This window comes from Ictidomys tridecemlineatus, chromosome 1, assembly GCF_052094955.1.
Source record: "Ictidomys tridecemlineatus isolate mIctTri1 chromosome 1, mIctTri1.hap1, whole genome shotgun sequence".
NCBI classification, from domain to species: Eukaryota; Metazoa; Chordata; class Mammalia; order Rodentia; family Sciuridae; genus Ictidomys; species Ictidomys tridecemlineatus.
The window spans coordinates 75,696,064-75,716,234 of record NC_135477.1 but is presented as its reverse complement, the minus strand read 5'-3'; the positions used below and the strand labels follow the sequence as shown (position 1 = coordinate 75,716,234).

Below are 20,171 nucleotides of genomic sequence, written 5' to 3'. Positions count from 1 at the left end.
TTTGTGATACTTTTCATTCAGCAAGAGAAAATTAATATGAGTAAACAGAGGTGGGGAAGAAACAATGGACTGTTTGTTATTGGAGTGGGGTACTTCTCCCCAATTCTAGATGCTTCTTTTCATGCAGAGATGGCATTTCCCACTGTATCACCCCAGTCTTCTTCTAGTCTCATTTACTCCTCTCTGAAGGAGGTGTGGGCAAGGGATGGCATGTGTAATTGGTGAATTTTCCAAGAAAAACTGAACAAATACATTCCAAGACCTTCTATTACCTTCCTCTTAGAAGCAAGTTGCTCTTCAGTTAGCAAATGTTCTCTGTTTCTCCAGAGGCAGGAGAAGCATGAGGTCATTTCTACTCTATTTTCCAGTAATTCCTTATGGGAGTTATTGTCTTTACCCTCATGAGTGCTGAATATTAATGCACTGTTTGGCTTTTGATATTTTATAGGCAACATCTAGTCATTCTCTTCTAAGTAATCGGTAATGAATTTGCTTTTCATACATTTACCATCATTGCAAAATTCTTCCTTTATTATTTTCTATTCTTTTATTTTGACTGCATTTCTTTTAGATTGCTTATAGGTTACTTATTGATTTAGATGAATTTTTGCATATAAAGAAATGAATAATTTCTCCCATGTATTCCAGAATTTTTCAGTGTACAGAAGTTTAAAATGTTATGTAATTATTAAATATGATATCTCATTTATGTCTCCACCCTTCTTTTTCATCCTCTTCTTTCTTCCTCTCTCTTTTTCTTTTTTACTTTTGAGCTAGGTTTTACTATTAAGGTATGAGTTAAATCAATAGACTTAAAGACAAGAATCATGTGATCATCTCAATAGATGCAGAAAAAGCATTTGACAAAAATACCACACATTCACGTTCAAAATACTAAAAAAACTAGGGATAGTAGAAACATGCCTCAACACTGTAAAAGCTATATATGTTAAACCCAAAGCCAACATCATTCTAAATGGGGAAAAATTGAAAGCATTCCATCTAAATATTGTAACAAGAAAAGTATGCCCTCTTTTACCACTTCTATTTAGCATTGTCCTGGAAACTCTAGCCAGAGCAATTAAAAGAAAGAATTAAAGGGATATGAATAGGAAAAGAAGAGCTCAAACTATCACTATTTGGGAAAACATGATTCTATATTTAGGAGATCCCAAAGATTCCACCAAAAAAACTTATAACTAATAAATAAATTCCGAAAAGTAACAGGATATAAAATCAACAACTATAAATCAAACACATTCCTATACATCAGTGATGAATCCACTGAAACAGAAATTAGGAAAACTATCCCATTCACAATAGCCTCAAAAACAAAATGGAATACTTGGGAATCAATCTAAAAAAAAAAAAAAAAGAGGTGAAAGACCTATACAATGAAAACTACAGAACACTAAATAAAGAAATTTAAGATTTAGAAGATGGAAAGACCTCCCATGTTTTGGATAGGCAGAATTAATATTGTCAAAATGGCCATACTACCAAAAGCATTATACAGATTTAATGCATTTATTATTAAAATCCCATTGAAATTCTTCATAAAAATAGAAAAAGCAATCATGAAATTCATTTGGAAAAATAAGAGACTCAGAATAGCCAAAGGAATCTTGAGCAAGAAAAGAGAAGAAGGAAACACCACAATATCAGACCTTAAACTATACTACGGAGCTATAGAACAAAAACAGCATGGTACTGGCACCAAAATAGACTTGTAGACCAAGGTACAGAATAGAAGACACAGATAAAACAACATAAATACAATTATCTTGTACTAGACAAAGGTGCCAAAAACATACATTGGAGAACGGATAGCCTCTTCAACAAATGGTGCTGGGAAAACTGGAAATCCATAAGCAGCAAAATGAAACTAAACCCCTACCTGTCACCATGCATAAAACTCAACTCAAGGTGGATCATGGACCTAGAAATTAGACCAGAGACCCTACACCTAATAGAAAAAAAAATAGGCCCAAATCTTCACCATGTTAGATAGGAACTGACTTGCTAACAAAACTCTTAAAGCCTGAGAAATAAAATCAATAATCAATAAATGGGATGGATTTTAACTAAAAAGCTGTTTCTCAGCAAAATAAACAATAATGTGAAAGGAGAGCCTACAGAATGGGAGAAAGTCTTTAGCACACACACAGAAGACAGAGCACTGATTTCCAGCACTCAAAAAACTTAACACCAGAAAAACAAATAACCCAATCAATAAATGGGCCAGGAACTGAACAGATACTTCTCAGAAGAAGATACATAATCAATCAACAAATATATGAAAAAATGTTCAACATCTCTAGCAATTATAGAAATGCAAATCAAAACTAGTGTAAGATTTCATCTCACTCCAGTCAGAATGGCAGTTATCAAGAGTACAAGCAACAATAAGTGTTGGTGAGGATGTGGGGAAAGAGGTACATTCAGCATTGCTGGAGGGACTATAGATTGGTAATCCTACCTCACTCCTTGGTCTATACCCAGAGGACTTAAAATCAGCATACTACAGTGACACAGCCACATCAATATTTTTAGCAGCTCAATTCATAATAGCTAAACTATGGAACCAACCTAGGCGTCCTTCACCAGATGAATGGATAAAGAATATGTAGTTTATGTACACAATGGAATATTATCCAGCCTTAAAGAAGAATGAAATTCTGGCATTTGTGCATAACAGGATGGAACTGAAGAGTATCATGCTGAATGAACTAAGCCCACCCCAAAACCAAAGGCAGAATTTTTTTCTCTGATATTAAAATACTAATTCTCAATAAGATGGGGTGCTAGGGAAAAATACAGGTACTTTGGATTAGACAGAAGGGAGTGAAGGGAATTGAGGGAGTATGGGGGTAGGAATAATAGAAGAATGAATGTGACATTATTGCCCTATGTCCATATATGATTAAATGACCTGTGTGAGTATACATTATGTACAACCAGAAGACTGAGAAAAATAATACCCCATTTATGTATGATATGTCAAGATGCATTCTACTGTCATGTGTAACTAATTAATACAAATTTTAAAAAAGAATAAAAACACAAAAAAGATATGAGTTAAATACTCCCTATTTTTCCTTCGGTTTCCTTGGTTGTATTTTATTCTTTAATCCAACTAGAATTTATTTTATGATATTATGTTACTATTTTTTTGTAAATTATTAGTTATTCAAACACAAGAAGTTATTAAAGCTACATTTACTACATGCTAAATTTTTTAGTATTTTAGAGTTTCTTTGAAGCCTATTTTGCTGTTTTATCAAGTTATGATGACTTTATTTAGCCAGATGACAAAGTCATACCACAGACTCTTACTAGCACAGTTTTTATTTCAACGGTGCTAAGCCCTCTGCAGTTTTAGGCCACTTTACACAAGAGAGGTATTTTGAAGGTGGAATCACTTGTGACATAACAGGCAAGATATGGAATGGTGTCTTCATGTCGTCTGATCATTCCCTATGTCTTCCTGCCTCTCTGGATAGACACAGGTTCTGATAGAATTAACCTTGGCTAAGTACTAGCTAACTCACTCATCACACTAACTTAGGACTTTCTTTGCATCTTATTTTCTGAAAAGAATATGCTGCCCTAATTATTGGTATTTAACTTCCAAATACATTTTTTATATATTAGTCAGTGAGGTAATGGTGAAGGGGGTAGGATATGGAATAAGAATTCATGTTAGGTTAGGGTGGTGGAGAGGAAATCCTATGAAATCCATATGTCTTCCCCATTAATCAAGGTAAGAATACTGACCTGGAAGGGGTACATATATGACTGCATATGGTGCAACGTTACATCATGTACAACCAGAGAAATAAAAGCTGCTCTTCAATTATATACAGTGCATCAAAATGCATTCTGCTGTCATATATACCTAATTAGAATTAAAATAAAATAAAATTAAAAAGCCTGCTCACCAACTTTGGCATCATTAGCATAAAGGTATGAGTCTCTAAGGAAAGTATCCTCTACAACCTCTGTTTCACTTGGCACATGATTACTCCAGCTTTTCTTTTATATTTAATTCCCCAAACCCATCCATTCTTTTTCTACTAGATGATATTTAACAAAGGCTCCTACAGTCCTCTGTGGCTACAAGTTCCTGAAGCACCCCAGAGCCTCCAAGTTCCCCAAGCTCCTACTGGCAGACAAGCCTCCTTGAGATAACAAAGCCAGCAGAGATAGGCAACTAATGACCAGCTTTGGGACTCCTGCAGATACAATCAGGGCTGTCTCTTCCTCCAGGACATAACTTTTCTTGTCCCCACTCTGAACTTTCTGGGAGTAATTAGTACTCAAGAGAAACAGCAACAGACTGGCAGTCAGAGTTCCAGGAGCAGCCCTCCAGGGTGCCTATTCTGAACTGAGGAAGCAGGATTTCTCTCTTATGTGGTTGTTCCCTTGTTAATTCCTTGGAGTGTTGGCCTGTGAGGACACAGATTCAGAGGACAATTAGGAGTCAGGGTAGAAAAGAGACACTCTGTTGGAAATCCCACAGGGTTTCCAGATTGCCATGTGTTTTAATATTGATCACTAAAATTTGCAAAATGCATTTTCTATATTATTAGCTTACATCCCTACATTGGTTTTAAGGAGTACACTTCATAGTCAAACATTTACTATGTGGATTCTGAGACTGGGATAAAACTCATGGCACATGAATCCTAATATATTGGAACTGTGTGTTTTGAGGGATAGATCCACCCATATGTGATTAGTAGATCAAAGTGTTTGTTTTGCGTCCTTAGGTGCTGCCAGATTCTGTCCCACAAAGATTATAGCAATTCTCACACAGGAAAGGAATAGGATCATTTCTCATGTATTCCTGGCTTGCACTTCTGTGCTGTACTTTGATAAAATTGTTTCACTATTATTTGTTGTTTACTTGGCATTTTCTTGATTTCCAACATGGTTGACATGCACATTTCCTCATCTGAGAATTGTCTCTGTGGTTTTTCTTCCATTGGATTATCTTTCTCCTAGAGAGATTTGGATACTAAGAAATCTGCCAGTCACTGTGGTCCTTGCCTGTAAATCCCAGTTACTCAGAAGGCTGAGGCCGGAGGATGGCAAGCTTGAAACCAGGCTCATTAATTTAGGGAGATTCTGAGGAGTAAAAAGTATAGCATTGGGAGCTAAACTGGGGATGTAGCTCAGTGGTAAAGGAAAACTGTTGTCATACATCAGGTATTTCTGTACATGTAAACCAGTTTCTAGACTTTGAATTCTGTACCAAAAGTATTTTTCTTCATTCTTATGTCAATAATATGTTCTCAATTGTTTTGATTTATAAAAATTATTGACATTACTTTAAATGTTCCAATTTTGTTATTGTTCTTTAATTTTGTAGGCTATTAATTTTTTACACACATTTCTTATTGATGCACCATAGTTAAACATAATGATGGAATTTATTGTAGCATATTTGTACATGCGCACAATATAACCATATAATTTGGCCAATATCATTCCCCAGCACTTCTTGCTCACTTTCTGCCTCCACCTAATGATGTTCCTTTGATTTTCATGAGATCTTCCCCCCAACTTTTTTAAATTTTTGCTTCTATATATGAGAGAATACATACAATCTATGACCTTCTGAGTTTGACTTATTTTTCTTAACATGATAGCCTCTAGTTCCATCCATCTTCCTGCAAATGCCATTATTTCATTTTTCTTTATGGCTGAATAAAGCTCCATTGTGTATGTATACCACATTTTCTTTATCTATTCATCCACTGATGGATACCTAGGCTGATCCCATAGTTTGGCTATTGTGAATTGTGCTGCTATTATCATAGGTATGTGTGTATCACTATAATAAGATAACTTTACTTCTTCAGGATATATATACCAAGGAGTGGTATAGCTAGGTCATGTGATGGTTTCATGCCGAGTCTTTTGAGGAGCCTCTATGCTGATTTCCACAGTAGCTGTACTAATTTACAGTCCCACTATCAGTTTGAAATTGTTCATTTTCCTTCATATCCTCTCCAGCATTTATTAGTGTTTATATTCTCAATGACTGCCATTCTGACTGGTGTGAAATGAAAACTCAGTGTAGTTTTTTGATTTGCATTTCCCTACTTGGTAATGATAATGAAAAATTTTCATATTTGTTGGCCATTTATATTTCCTTTTTTGAGAAGTATCTGTTTAATTCATTTGCCCATTTATTAATTGGATTATTTGATTTTGATGTAAATTTTTTTGAGCTCTTTATATATTTTAAATATTTAATCCTCTGAGAAGAGTAGGTAGCAAAAACTTTCTCCCATTCTGTGGGTTCTCTTTTCACATTTGTAATTGTTTCCTTTGATATGCAGAAACTTTTTAATTTGATAATATCTTTTTTATTAACTCTTAGCATTATTTTTTAAGTTTTAGAGTTCCTACTGAGAAAGTTGTTGCCTGTGCTTAAAAGCTATAGAGTGGACACTTTGTTTTCTTCTAGGAGTTGCTGAGTGTCTGATATACTTCCAAGGTCTTTGATCCATTTTGAGTTGATTTTTGTGCAGGATGAGAGACAGAGTCTAGTTTTATTCTTCTATACATGGATAACCAGTTGTCCTAGCACCGCTTGTTAAAAAGGCTATCTTTTCTCCTATGTTTTTGGCACCTTTGTCAAGGATCAGATGGCTCTATCTGTGTGGGTTTGGTTTGTGTCTTCTATTCTGTACCATTGGTCCATATGTCTGTTTTTTATGCCAGTACCATGAAGTTTTTGTTACTGAGGCTCTGTAGTATAAGTTGAAGTCAGGTATTGTGAGGGCCTCCAGCATTGCTTTTTTTTTTTTTTTTTTTTTTTTTTGACTTAGAATTGCTATGGCTATTCTGGGTCTTTTTGTCTTCCAAATGAATTTTAGGAGTGCCCCCCAACCCCACCCCAGTTCTGTAAAGAATGTCATTGGTATTTTGATTGGGATTGCATTGAATCCAAAATTTGCTTTTGATAGTATGGTCATTTTAACAACATTAATTCTGCCTTGCCTTGAACATCTTTCCATCTTCTGAGGTTTTCTTCAATTTTTTTTCTTCAATATTCTATGGTTTTTACTGTAGAATACTTTCCCCTCCTTGGTTAGATTTATTCCTACATTTTTTTTTGTTTTGGAAAGAAATTATTTTCCTGATTTTTTTCTCAGCCATTTTATTGTTGGTATATAGGAAAGCTACTGATTTTTTTAATGTTGATTTTGTAAACTGCTACTTTGGCAAATTTGTTTATTAGCTCTAGCCATCTTTTGGAGGAGTTTTTTTTTTTTAAACTTATAGGTATATATCACCTACAAAGAGTGATAATGACTCTGGCATCTTCCTTTCCTATACTTATCCACTGTATTTCCTTCTCTCGCCCAGTTGTTCTGGCTACAATTTCTAGTAATATATTGAATGGGAGTGGTGAGAGTGGACATCCTTGTCTTGTCCCAGATTTTAAAGAAATGCTTTCAGTTGAGAAAATATTTATTACAGTAGAAATCTAAGTATAGAATTAAGGAACTATGTCATTAACATTTGAAAAATATCATGGTAAAAATTGCTTTAGTCAAATGTTATCATTGGATACTACATTAGGGTCTTAAATCATGGTGATAACATTTTTATATAGTTTCAGAGCATAAGATAAAGTCCATTACAAAGTTCTCAAAATATATGATTTATTACAAAAGGAAAAATAATAGTTCTACAGAGAACTCTGACAAGACACCACTTTAAGTAATTATGATCAATAATGAGACATAGTGTCATTATAAGCCTTCTAATTGGATGCCTTGGAAACAGTATCATTTCTAGGTTATTGTTGTTGTGTTTGGTGGTCTTTTTCCATAACCTAACTTGAATTTTGAAATATCAGGCAGACCCAAAATGAAGGACATGATATAAACAATAAATAGATGGAACTCTTCAAGACTATCAAAACTATGAAACTGCCTCAGACTGGAGAAGACTTAGTAGGCAGGAAATGACATGCATTGTGATGTATGATCCTAGATTGATTCTTAGACCAGAAAAAGGGCATTAGTAAGACAACTGAAAAAAAAATGTGAATAAGATTTGTATATTCATTAACAAAACTGTGTCAACATTATTTTTCTGATCTTGAGCATTGTTCTATGTGATAGACCCAACCTGATCTTTTATTAAATTGGGAGCCATCTTGCCACAAAGCCATGAAAAGCTAATTTCGGCTTTACTATAAATTACTGCAAATTCTGAACCTGCTTGGAATGCCTGCCCGTGCCTTGAACTCACCCATGCCTGGCTCTCTGACCAGATAGCAGCCCTCTCTGAAACTTTAGTGACACCTCATAAATATTGGCCTTCCCTGGTCAGACAATGACCCTCTGAGGCTCTGATGGTCCTCATAAATTCTGATGTTGGGGCCAGCAAAAAATGTAAACTACCATTAGTGTGATGCTTGTCAGAGTTCTGTTATCTGTAACCCCCCCTTTGTGTAACTTTCTGGGCTATAAAGCTGGGCTGTAGGAAAGGTGGGGCTGCTGTCTTATTCCCACCGTTTTGGGAGGAAAAGGCAGTCCGGCCGGTCGAAATAATAAGCTTGCTTTAATTTGATTTTAATTGGAGTCAGTGGTCTTTTCTTGCGTCCTGGTCTAACATTTTGGAGTTCCCCAGCGAGATGACCCTGCCCGACCAGACCACAAGACAAGAGACTGCTGGAAATTCTGAAGCAGGCCTTCGCTCCAGGGCTCTAGGCTGGAGAGCCACTCTAGGGGGTGCGCAACTTGAGACGTTCCAAGGCCTTGGAGTGAGCCTTCGGTCCCGGAACCCTGCAGTGAACTGCCGCACTAAAACTATTAGCAAGCACCTGGTGGAGGAGGCCTCCATAGGTAAGTGGCGCCTTTATAACATCTGGTATCCGGTTAAGGGAGATCTCTTCTGATGACAGAGAGGTGGCCTGGCGAGGCACACATATACTCCTGTCCGGACAGTACGAGAAATCGTTCTGTCTTCTGTTCTGTTCTGTAAGGAATTCCTCTGGAAGGGTAGAGAGGTGCCGACGGGCACGCACGCGCTCCTACCCCGGAGCTTTGGCAAGACGTTGCATTGCTCCTCTGTTTTTCTGTTTCGGCGCCGGGTTTCTGTTTTCTTGTTTTTGTTCTGTGTTCTATATGTTTTTTTTTTTGTTTGTTTTTGTGTGTTTTGTTGTGTGATTTCAGTGGTAAAAACTTAAGGATATTGGACGTGAAAATGGGTAATAAAGCAAGTCAGCCTGACACCCCTTTGGACTGTGTTTTAAGGAACTGTGATGAACTTTACCCCCCTTTGTTAAGCAGGAGGAGAGAAGCCCCTGGCTGGCTGCTTGAAGCACCTCCAGTGCAGAGGGCAATGCCTGCTGGGGACCTAAGAACTGAGTATCTCCCAGGTTAACAAGTGAGACTCCTTTAAAACCCCTTGTCCCTCCAGATCAAGAGAGTCACAACCTTTGGGCAGAGTCCCCCGTGTTTCTCCTTTGTTAGCACAGCAATAAAACTCCCTTTTTCTTTTTCTCAAAACCCTGTCCTCATTATTAAATTGGCATTAATTGGCTCTAAGGTCAGGAACCAACTTTCAGTTACAAATTTTGATACCCCCCGCCCCCGGAACTTTTTGAGAGCTGACTGCTGAAATGTTAGGAGATGGAGTGTGCTTGGGGTAGAATCCTGTAAGTAAAAGGAGGGACTGAGGGACTCCCAGCAGCTGCCGAAGCCCTGTTGCTTCGGGGATTCCCTCCTTCTTTCCCTGCACTGTAAGGATTATGCCACCTCTATCTTCTTGAAAAGAGAAAAATGAAAAGGAGACACTTAATGCAGTAAAGTCGCCATGGAGACCCTTGATTTTATATTTCAGGTTGCCCCTCTGTGAAAACATCTGGTTCCCTTGTGGGGACATCTATGATGCCACTGGTGTAGGAGATTTTTCTCTTATCTGCTCTGTTTTAAAAGATTTCTGTCTGTCAGCCATAGTCTGGAGCTCCTCTCTGTCGGTCCTGTGTCTTTGTTTCTGACCCTTTAAGACATGTGCAATAGTGTTGTTGATATTATAAATTGTTTCTTGGGAATGATCTTGGCTGAATGTGTGTCTAAAAGATGATGTTTTATTGTAACAATTTGGTATCTGAATGGGTTTTTTGATGCATTGCACAATACTGCAGTTAAAAGTTGGGTTTAGGTAATTGTTTAGTTTATGATTTCAGATAATTCATGCCAGAGAACTTAAATACTTAGGATGGAAAACTAAAGAACTCTACTTCCAAGTTGGCAAGTAACTTCCCAATCATTCAGTCTTTTTTTCACCAATTTTGAATTGGGTAGCCTGGGAAAATGTTACTGTGTGTACCAGTGCATTAATTTGGACAAGGATAGTAAATCATAGTATGGTATCTGTTGACAAAACAAGATGTAAAGATATAAAACTTTGTGAATTGTATCTTAAACTTGTATAATAATTTTCAACATTCGAACCTGAAAATTATGACTTATAGTTAAAATGCCTTAGGCCTGAGGTGTCTGCTCAGAAGAGCAGTTTTTCCCTGCTCCTTCCAGACCTCAGCCAGGACTTATGTTGAAATGCAAATGAAAGAAGCCTGCAAGCTCAGTAGGAGACTGATCTGAGACCTAAGGAAAAAAAAAAAGTAAATTGTATGGTATTTACTAATTACTGGCCAGTCATTTTTACTAGGACTCTTTTTTTCCTTAGATTCTGTATTTTTTTGAGCTCATGATTTTGACCCTACAGACCTAGGTTAATGTTTTTCTGATCAGTCCTATCTTTGACCAACTGTGGAGTTTTTGAAACATTGCAATGGAGATTTCACCTGCGAAAAGTTACTAAGGCCTTTACTATTGTTATGTGTGCACACTTTTGTTATGTGTTGTATGTCTATATATACATATGTCCGTATATCATATATATGATATACAAATTAACATATATAAGGAGCGCTCATAAAAACAAATTAAAAAAATGAATCCAAAGATCTTTAATTCATGTGATTTAAATGGTTCAATTTAAATTGGATAAACAGATAAAAATAAATGTCTTTAAATTTAACTTACAAGTTTTTCTAGGTGTTCAAAAAAACTCATAAAATATTAATGTCTATAAAATATCTAATATGCCTTGGTTCTAGGACTTTTCCTTCAACAAAAAAATGGTTTACACTGTTCAATACATTTGTCTAATATTTTGATAAATAAGTAAAGTAAATTTGATATGGGATTACTCATTCATGAGTACTTTTGTTAGACATTTGATTGATTTACTAAGGTCTGTATAAGTTTGTACTAAAGTCTGTATAAGATTGTAAAAATCAGTCATGTGTTAAAGAGACAAAAATTTCTTAAAACATAAGTTTACCCATAACATTGTGTTTATTAAGTTTTACTTTTTTCTAGAGTAAGCAACCATAAAAATTAAACAACTGGTTAAATAAGAACTGTTATTTTAGAGCACTGTACTGCCATTTCTTTAAAAGCTAAACTTGGTTAATGTAGAAACATCAATGTAATTGTGATGCTATTAATGTGCTCATATCTTTCAGGTATACAAGTCTGTAAGGTAGAAACTTTGAAAGAGCATTATATCAAGCTGGTGTTCGGAAGTTGTATGGTGAAAAATATATTGGGGATTTATTTACCTGTTATCAGTAAGATATGTAAAGTTTTGTTACTTGTTACATTGGGAAACAATTTAAATGTATTTTTAAGTTAATGAGAGCCTAATCTATGTAAAGGTTAAAAACTTTCAGCCTTTCTTTAATTCATGTTTTAAATGTGATATCATATGGTGTTAGCTAATGTTCATGTGACCTCAAACAATTTATGTAAACTTTGTAAAATGATATTTAAAAATACAAAGATCAGCTTTAGAACTAAAACACTTAAGATTTATAAAGAGCCCTGCCTTACCTGAGATGAGGCTCTGTGTCCCATCTTACTACATGTGAGAATGACTATGAAAACAGTAGGCCAGATTTTAGTTCATTTAAAGTTATGTTCAAAAATTTGGTTTTTTGTTGTTTTTTTCTGTCAAGATTACTAGGATCTCAAACAGGGGATATAATGTATAACTCAGCCAAAAATTCAGGGTAGCTGTTACACGAACTAAGTGTTTTTACTCTTGTTAATTTTATTTTGTAATTTCCTTATAAGTGATCTAAAGATTCCCTGTTAGTGTTTTACAGAAATGTTGCTTTAAGAACACAACATGGGTTAGTTTGAGATAATAAGCCATCACCTACAAGACAGATAGGATAATACAGATCTCAATTAATAAAAAGATAAATAATTATAAAGTTATAGACATTAAAGCCCAGTACTCTTAATATAAGGCTGTTAAAATTTATTTGCTGGATGTTTAAGATTAAGTTTTAAAATTAAAGTTAAATTAAAAGGGCCAGAAAAACCAATATTCGGCTCTTGCCCTCTGAGTCAGTCTGAATCCAGGGAACAGGGGACTTCTCTAAAGAGCTTTGCAACTCTGGGCCACATAACCTCCCGATCAGGGAGACTAATGAGACCACTGGAGAACAGAAAGCCAATCAGTGCATTTGCTATGAAGAGGAGAGTCATCAGAGAAGGGAGACATCCCTGGTGCTTCCAAGGGAAGCCACATGGTCAAGCAAGACCTAGACCCATCCTAGCGCAAATGGCACTAGCAGAACTGAGAAGTTTCCCCAGGAATGACTCCCATAAAAGCTCAGCTGTTAACAATAGATAGAAACAAAAGTCAGTTTGACTGCTTCATCTTAAACACTTAGCAAATACAGTTAAAACCAAAATACAGCCATTCCTGGGCATTTTAAATAATAATAATGATGATAATAATAATTATTATTATTTAAGGTATACACTTTATGTTAGCCTCCCAAAATAAGTAAGACTGGAGGCTACAAAGAAGGATTCTCAGACAGAAATTCCTGATAACTATAAAAAGAGACTATCAAGAGGAGCTGCCAGAGACAGAAGTTTTTAGTTTAAGGCCTACAGTTATTCCTAACCTACACAGGTAGGCTTCGTGTTTGCTAGTGTGATTATCCAGCCCTGAGTAACAGAATTAAAGGTTTCTCTATTAGACACAGAGCTCATACTAGTAAAAAAATTTTACAAGATCAGATGACATTAAATTATTCAACTGTATCTTATGGGGAAGGACATCTGTAACCCTAAAAGTTAAATGTTATGCTTACAGTCCTGATAACTGGGAATGTTAAAGCCTGGTGAGGAAACTTCTATACAGTGACACGTTCCAGCTGCTGCAACATTTACTCAGTACTCATGGTTTTTGTTTCTCTCATAGAAGCACCCATCCCCAGATGACTTTACAACCTGTTCTTCCCTAACCAGACTTCAAACCGAACTGACTTCTAAAAGGCAACTCATGTCCCTCACGCCGTGCCCCCTCACGTCACCCTCTCTCAGCTCAGAAGAAGCCAAAATGAGTGACGCCTGTCTTCTTACAACAATGGAGCCAAAAATAAATATATTATCAATATAAGTAATTAATTAAGTCAGGTAAAATCAGGGAGACCGGTTTGGGGTGAGTTCTAAAAATTTAGAGACTATTACCTGAGGGATTAAAATTCCCTCAGTGCTCTTCCCCTACCCTATCAAAGATTTGAAAGGGACACATAAGAAAAGGGGGGAATGATAGACCCAATCTGATCTTTTATTAAATTGGGAGCCATCTTGCCACAAAGCCATGAAAAGCTAATTTCGGCTTTACTATAAATTACTGCAAATTCTGAACCTGCTTGGAATGCCTGCCCGTGCCTTGAACTCACCCATGCCTGGCTCTCTGACCAGATAGCAGCCCTCTCTGAAACTTTAGTGACACCTCATAAATATTGGCCTTCCCTGGCCAGACAACGACCCTCTGAGGCTCTGATGGTCCTCATAAATTCTGATGTTGGGGCCAGCAAAAAATGTAAACTACCATTAGTGTGTTGCTTGTCAGAGTTCTGTAATCTGTAACCCCTCCTTTGTGTAACTTTCTGGGCTATAAAGCTGGGCTGTAGGAAAGGTGGGGCTGCTGTCTTGTTCCCACCGTTTTGGGAGGAAAAGGCAGTCCGGCCGGTTGAAATAATAAGCTTGCTTTAATTTGATTTTAATTGGAGTCAGTGGTCTTTTCTTGCATCCTGGTCTAACACTATGGTTAAATAATATGCTGATGTTTAAAAAAACTATGTGAAGGGTAGAAGGGAACTCTGTGCTAATTTCACATTTTTGTAAGTTTGAAATTATTTCAAGTAGAAAAGATAAAAATCTTTAAAAATAATGTGACTGATGATCTAAACTCTTCTGTAAATAAAACACTATTAAATACATTTAAATTCAATGTATCTAATATGATGTACAAGCATAGAGAATTTAAGGAAGGCTACCAACTCAACAAATATTATTGGCTAATACTAATTCCTGGGGGGAGCAGGATACTGAGGAGTTTGGAAGGGAAAAAGAGAGATTATTCATGTTTTCTCTATATACTTTGTGCATAAAGGGTTAATAAAACCCTTTCTCCTTCTCTAAGGACAGATTTTCCTTGAGTCACCTTTTCATCTTTGTATCTTTAGAAATCTTATGAAGGCTCTCAGGAGGTCCTGGTTATCCTCACCTTCTGGTATTCACACCTTGTGTAATCCCTGCCCAATGAACATGAGCAGGACCTCTGACTTGATTATAGCCAGATATTATCAGAATGGTGATGAGGACCTGTCTTTTCTATGATTACGTAAAATTGTAATGACCATCTTGGCAGTAGACTCTCTCGGTTGACTTTCTCTCTTGATGGCTTTGATGAGGTAAGCTGCCATGTGGAGAGGTCCATGTGACAAAAAACTGAGGGCAGCCTCCGGCTGCCAAACCTGCAAGGCAGTGAGTGTTGCCAACAACCACATGAAATTCTCAGTGAAGCTTCAGATGAGACCCAGGCCTCACTTGGAAACTTGTGAGAGACCCCCACATAAAAGATCCAACTAAGCCGGGCACTGTGGCACATGACTGTAATCCTAGTGGTTTGGGAGGCTGAGATAGAAGGAAAGCAAGTTCAAAGCCAGTCTCAGCAATGGCAAGTCACTAATCAACTCCATGAGACCCTGTCTCTAAATAAAATACAAAATAGCACTGGGGATGTGGCTCAGTGGCTGAGTGCCTCCAAGTTCAATCCCTGGTGTGTGTGTGTATCCAAAGATCCAAGTAAGCCATGCCAAGATTCCACAGAAATTGTGATAGAATAAATGCAAATACATTGTTTTCAACTATTTGGTATGTGGTAATTTGTTGCAAAGTGTAGTGAATACAGTAATGAATCTGGTATGATGCTAGGTAACATTGCTTATGGCAAAATGGTCCCTGACTAATGAATTGCAAATGTACCCTGAAGAAGACCATGGCTTTGGACTTCCCTGAGAGCAGTGACTGATAATTAACTTGTGCTCACCTTGTGGGGACTGTAGGGACTTTCCCTACAAAGAGTTACTAGAGATATGCTTCTCGGGGCACAAGAATTCTAATCCAGTGTAGACTCCATGTGTGGGCCTTATTTCCTATCTGTTTAGTGGTGTGGTTTGGTGTCCCTCACTGCTTTGCCTTCAGCTGCTAGAGGAGATTTCTATCCTATTCTGAGTTCAACCTCAGCTGTAGTGAACATTTCTCATATGTGATGATAACTTTCTACCCAAGTGTGTGGGTCCCTCTCATTTTGTGCTGAGAATCTCTTGCTAATATGGTAAAACCTGCTCAGCTCAGAGGGAAAGTGCCTGGGATTAATAAGTGTTTAATATTCCCCCACCCCTAAGGAACAATGCATAAGCAATGAGGAATAGAATTAATTATTACATATCTGAGATCTCTGTCAAACTCCAGAAATTTAAGATTACCCCGCCACCCCCCGCCATTTTATTTTGGTAAACACATGAGATCTATTCCCTTAATAAAAAATTGAAGAGTACAATATAGTATTTCTAATGATATGCTCAATGTGAAACACATAACTAGAATTTATTAACTTTGCATAATGGAGACTTCATACCTGTTGAATAGGAATACTCTATTTCTCTCACCCTAGCTTCTGACAATTTCCATTCTACTTTTCTGCATCTATGAATTTGACTATTTTAGATAATACCTCCTATAAGTCAAGTCATGTAGTATGTGTCCTTCTGTGACTGGCTTATTTCACTTAGTAAAATGTCTTTAAGTTTTATTCATGACAATAATTCCTTCATTTTATGGTTGAATAATATTCCATCATATGCATATATCACATTTTCTTTATCCAACAGTGGATATTAAGGTTTTAAAAAAATCTTGAGTATTATGAATAGTACTGTGATGAATATGGGAATAAAAATATCTCTTTGAGATCCTGATTTCAATTTTTTTGGATAAATATTCAATTTGGAACTATTATTGAATCACACGGTAGTTAGTTCTATTTTTTATTTTTATTTTTTGGTGAAATATTCATAGTAGCTGAACTGTTTTTCATTCCCACCAGCAGTATACAGAGATGTAATCTTTATCCCACATTTTTCTAGAAGTATTTTCTTTGTAATTACCATGGAACTTACATAAAACCTGTTGTAGTTAAAACAGTGTATTTAAAAGTTATAACGACTTCAATGACTGGGCAAAACTCTATAATTTTACTGCTGCCTACACAGACTTTGCTATTAATGTCACAATTTACATATTTTCATATTGTTATTTAATTATATAGTTTATAGTTATAGTTATTATGATACTTTTGTCTTATAAATTTTATAAAGAATTAATGTGACATATTTACCATAATACAATTTTCTGTATTTCTCTCTATATATTTACCTTTACTAACAAAATTTTATATTTTTATGTTTCATATTGATGTTTTATTTTAATTTTTTTAAAAAATTTTAAATAAAAAACTCCCTTTAGTATTTCTTATAAGGAAGGTAGTGCTGATTAACTCATTTAATTTTTATTTGGGAAATTCTTTACTTTTTAATTTATTTTTGAAGAAAAAAATTTTTGCCTTATTTCTTCATTGGGAGAGTTTTTTTCCCCCTCAGCATTTCAAATGTAATATCCCACTCCTTTCCATCCTGAAAGTTTTCTGCTGATAGCTTCATGAAGTTCCCTTATTTGTGAAAATTTTCTTTTCTTTTGATGTTTTCAAACATTGTTAAAAATACAAAAATCCTTAAAATATTAGTAATCTGCATTCAGAAATACATTAAGAAGATTGGATGCAATTTTTTTCATCCTAGAGATGCAAGGTTGGTTCAACATATGCAAATTAGTAAGTGCAATTCATTATACAAAGAGAATTAGGAACAGAGATCATATGATAATTTCAGTAGTTGCAGAAAAAGGCTTTTACAAAATTCACCACACATTTATGTCAAAAACACTAATGAAACTGGGGATAGAAGTTACTTACTTAAACATCATAAAGACTGTGTATGACAAACCTAAAGCCAGCATGATATTGAATGAAGAAAAACTGAAAGTAATTTCTCTAAAATCAGCAACAAAACAAGATATATACTGTCACCACTTCTATTCAAAGCACTACTTGAAATTTTAAGTTGAGCAATTAAGCATTAAAAGGAAATTAAAGTTTTTTTTACAAATAAGAAGAAATCAAATAATCTCTTTTTACAGATGACTGATTTATACTTAAAAGACCTGAAAAATTTCCACCAGACTTCTAGAACTAATAAACAAATTCAGCAAAGTAGCAGGATAGTATCAACATACTAATTCAATAGCTTTCCTGTATGCCAATAATGAACATGCTGAGAGACACTAGTAAATCAATTTCTTTCACAATAGCAACAAAAATAAATAAAACGAGGGAATAAATATTATCAAGGAGGTGAAAACCCTCTACAATGAAAACTACAGAACACTAAAGAAAGAAATTGAAGAGACACTAGAAGATGGAAAGACCTCCCATGTTATTGAATAGGTAGAATTAATATTATCAAAATGACATATTACCAAAAGCAGTCCATAGATTCAATGTAATCCTCATTATTCACAGAACTGGAAAAAGTCCTAAAATTTAAATATAAGTATAAAAGACTTAGAATATCCAAGGCAATTTGGAGCAATAAGAGCAACACTGAGATCATAGTTTCTGATCTCAAATTATACTGCAGAGCTATAATAACAAAAAAGCATGGTCTTGGCAGAAAAATAGATATGAAGACTAATAGAATAGAATAAGAAACAGAGACAAATTCACATAAATATAGTAATCTGATCCTTGACAAAATCGCCAAAAATGATTTTGGAGAAAAGACATTCTTTTTTACAAATGGTGCTAAGAAAATTGGATATCCATATGAATCTAGAATAAATCTAGATCCCTATCTTTTACCCTACACAAAAATTAACTTGAAGTGGATCAGAGACCAAGGAATTAGACCAGAAACTTTGCAATTGCTGAAGAAAACATGGTCAATACATTTTAACATATTGACCTGGCATTGAATTGCTTAATAAAAGTCCTGAAGCCCAAGGAGTCTACAGAAAGGCAGAAAATCTTTGATGGATATTCTTCTAGAACAAGAGTAATACCCAGAATATATAAACAATTTTTTAAAAAGGAAAAAAACCACACGAAAACAAATAAATAACCCCAATCAATGACTGGGAATACAAACAAAAAGAACTTATTTTTTAAAAGCAGTAAAAGTGGACAACAAGTATATGAGAAAGAAACGTTCAACATCCTTATCAGTCAGATAAACAAAAATAAAAACTACATTGAGATTTCTTCTCACTCAAGTTAGAAACACAATGATCTGGAGAATTGCGAGTTCAAAGCCAACCTCAGCTAAAGGGAGGTAGTAGGCAACTCAGTGAGATCCTGTCTCTAAATAAAATACAGAATAACACTGGAAATGTGAATGAGACTCAGTGGTCAAGTTTAATTCCCAGTCTCCCCCTCTCCACCAAAAACAACAACAACAACAACAAAAACAATAAAATAACAATAAATGTTTTCAGTAATGTGGGGAAAAATGAAAAACAAAAATTTACACCATTGTTGGGGGGATTTTAATTAGTATACTTTGGAAATAAGTATGAAGATTCCTCAAAAGTTAGGGACAAACCCACCATATGAACCAGCTATTCCATCCCTTTGTATATATTCAAAAGAGCTAAAATCAGCTTGCTATAGTGAGAGATATGTACCCATGTTTATAGTAACACAAATCACAATAACCAAGTTATAGAACCAGTTCAAGTTCCTGACAACAAATGAATAAAGTAAATATGGCATATACATGATAGTTTTTTAAAAAATATTTTTTTTGTTGTCAATGGACTTTATTTATTTATATGTGGTGTTGAGGATTGAACCCAGTGTCTCACACATGCTAAGTTCTACCACTGAGCCACAACCCCAGCCCCACACAATAGAGTTTTACTCAGCCATAAAGAAGAATGAAATCATGTATTTGCTGGTTAAAATGGATCTGGAGAACATCTTGCTAAATGACATAAGTTAGACTCAGAAAATCAAGAATTGAAGTTTTATCTCATAATTGGAAGCTAGAGAGAAAGATAAAAGGCTTAAAAAGTGAGTTTATGAAAGTAGAAGGGAGACCAACAGATTAGTGGAAGGGAATCTAGAGGGAGGGAAGAAAGGAAGGCATGGAGAAGTACTGGGGAGTGTAATTAGGCAAATCATGCTATGCCCATGTATGACTAAACCACATGAATACATTTTATATGTAATTATAATAATAAAAAATATATGAAAATAGAAGACAGACAAATAGAGTAAAGCAAGGGAATCAGGGAGAGGCAAATAAGAAGTACTGGGATATGAGACTGACCAAATCATTTCCATGTAAGGACAACAAATCCCACTGTTATGTATAATTATAATCCACCAATAAGAAATATGATTAATTAATATGATATATTACATTAACAGATTGAAGCAAAAAAAACACATAATCATTTCCATAGATAAATAATACATTTATCAAAATTTACCACATCTTTGTTATAGTAACTCTCAAGAACTATGAGTAGGTGGAAATTACTTCAACATAAAAATGTGCCATAGTTGAAAAATCCATAATAAACATTCTCAACAGTAGAAAACTGGACGTTTTTCCTCTAAGATCAAGATTCCCACTCCAC

At 35.3% G+C, this 20,171-nt stretch overlaps 1 protein-coding gene across 1 annotated transcript; it reads left to right on the top strand.

The window, feature by feature from the left end:
- Positions 1-604: 604 nt before the first annotated feature.
- LOC144376167 (uncharacterized) lies at positions 605-14,350 on the top strand. The gene is made up of 3 exons (XM_078042852.1): positions 605-8,873; positions 11,567-11,634; positions 13,324-14,350. Exons 1-3 carry the CDS (start codon positions 8,663-8,665, stop codon positions 13,519-13,521), a joined length of 477 nt encoding a protein of 158 aa, XP_077898978.1. The 5' UTR covers positions 605-8,662; the 3' UTR covers positions 13,522-14,350.
- Positions 14,351-20,171: the final 5,821 nt, after the last annotated feature.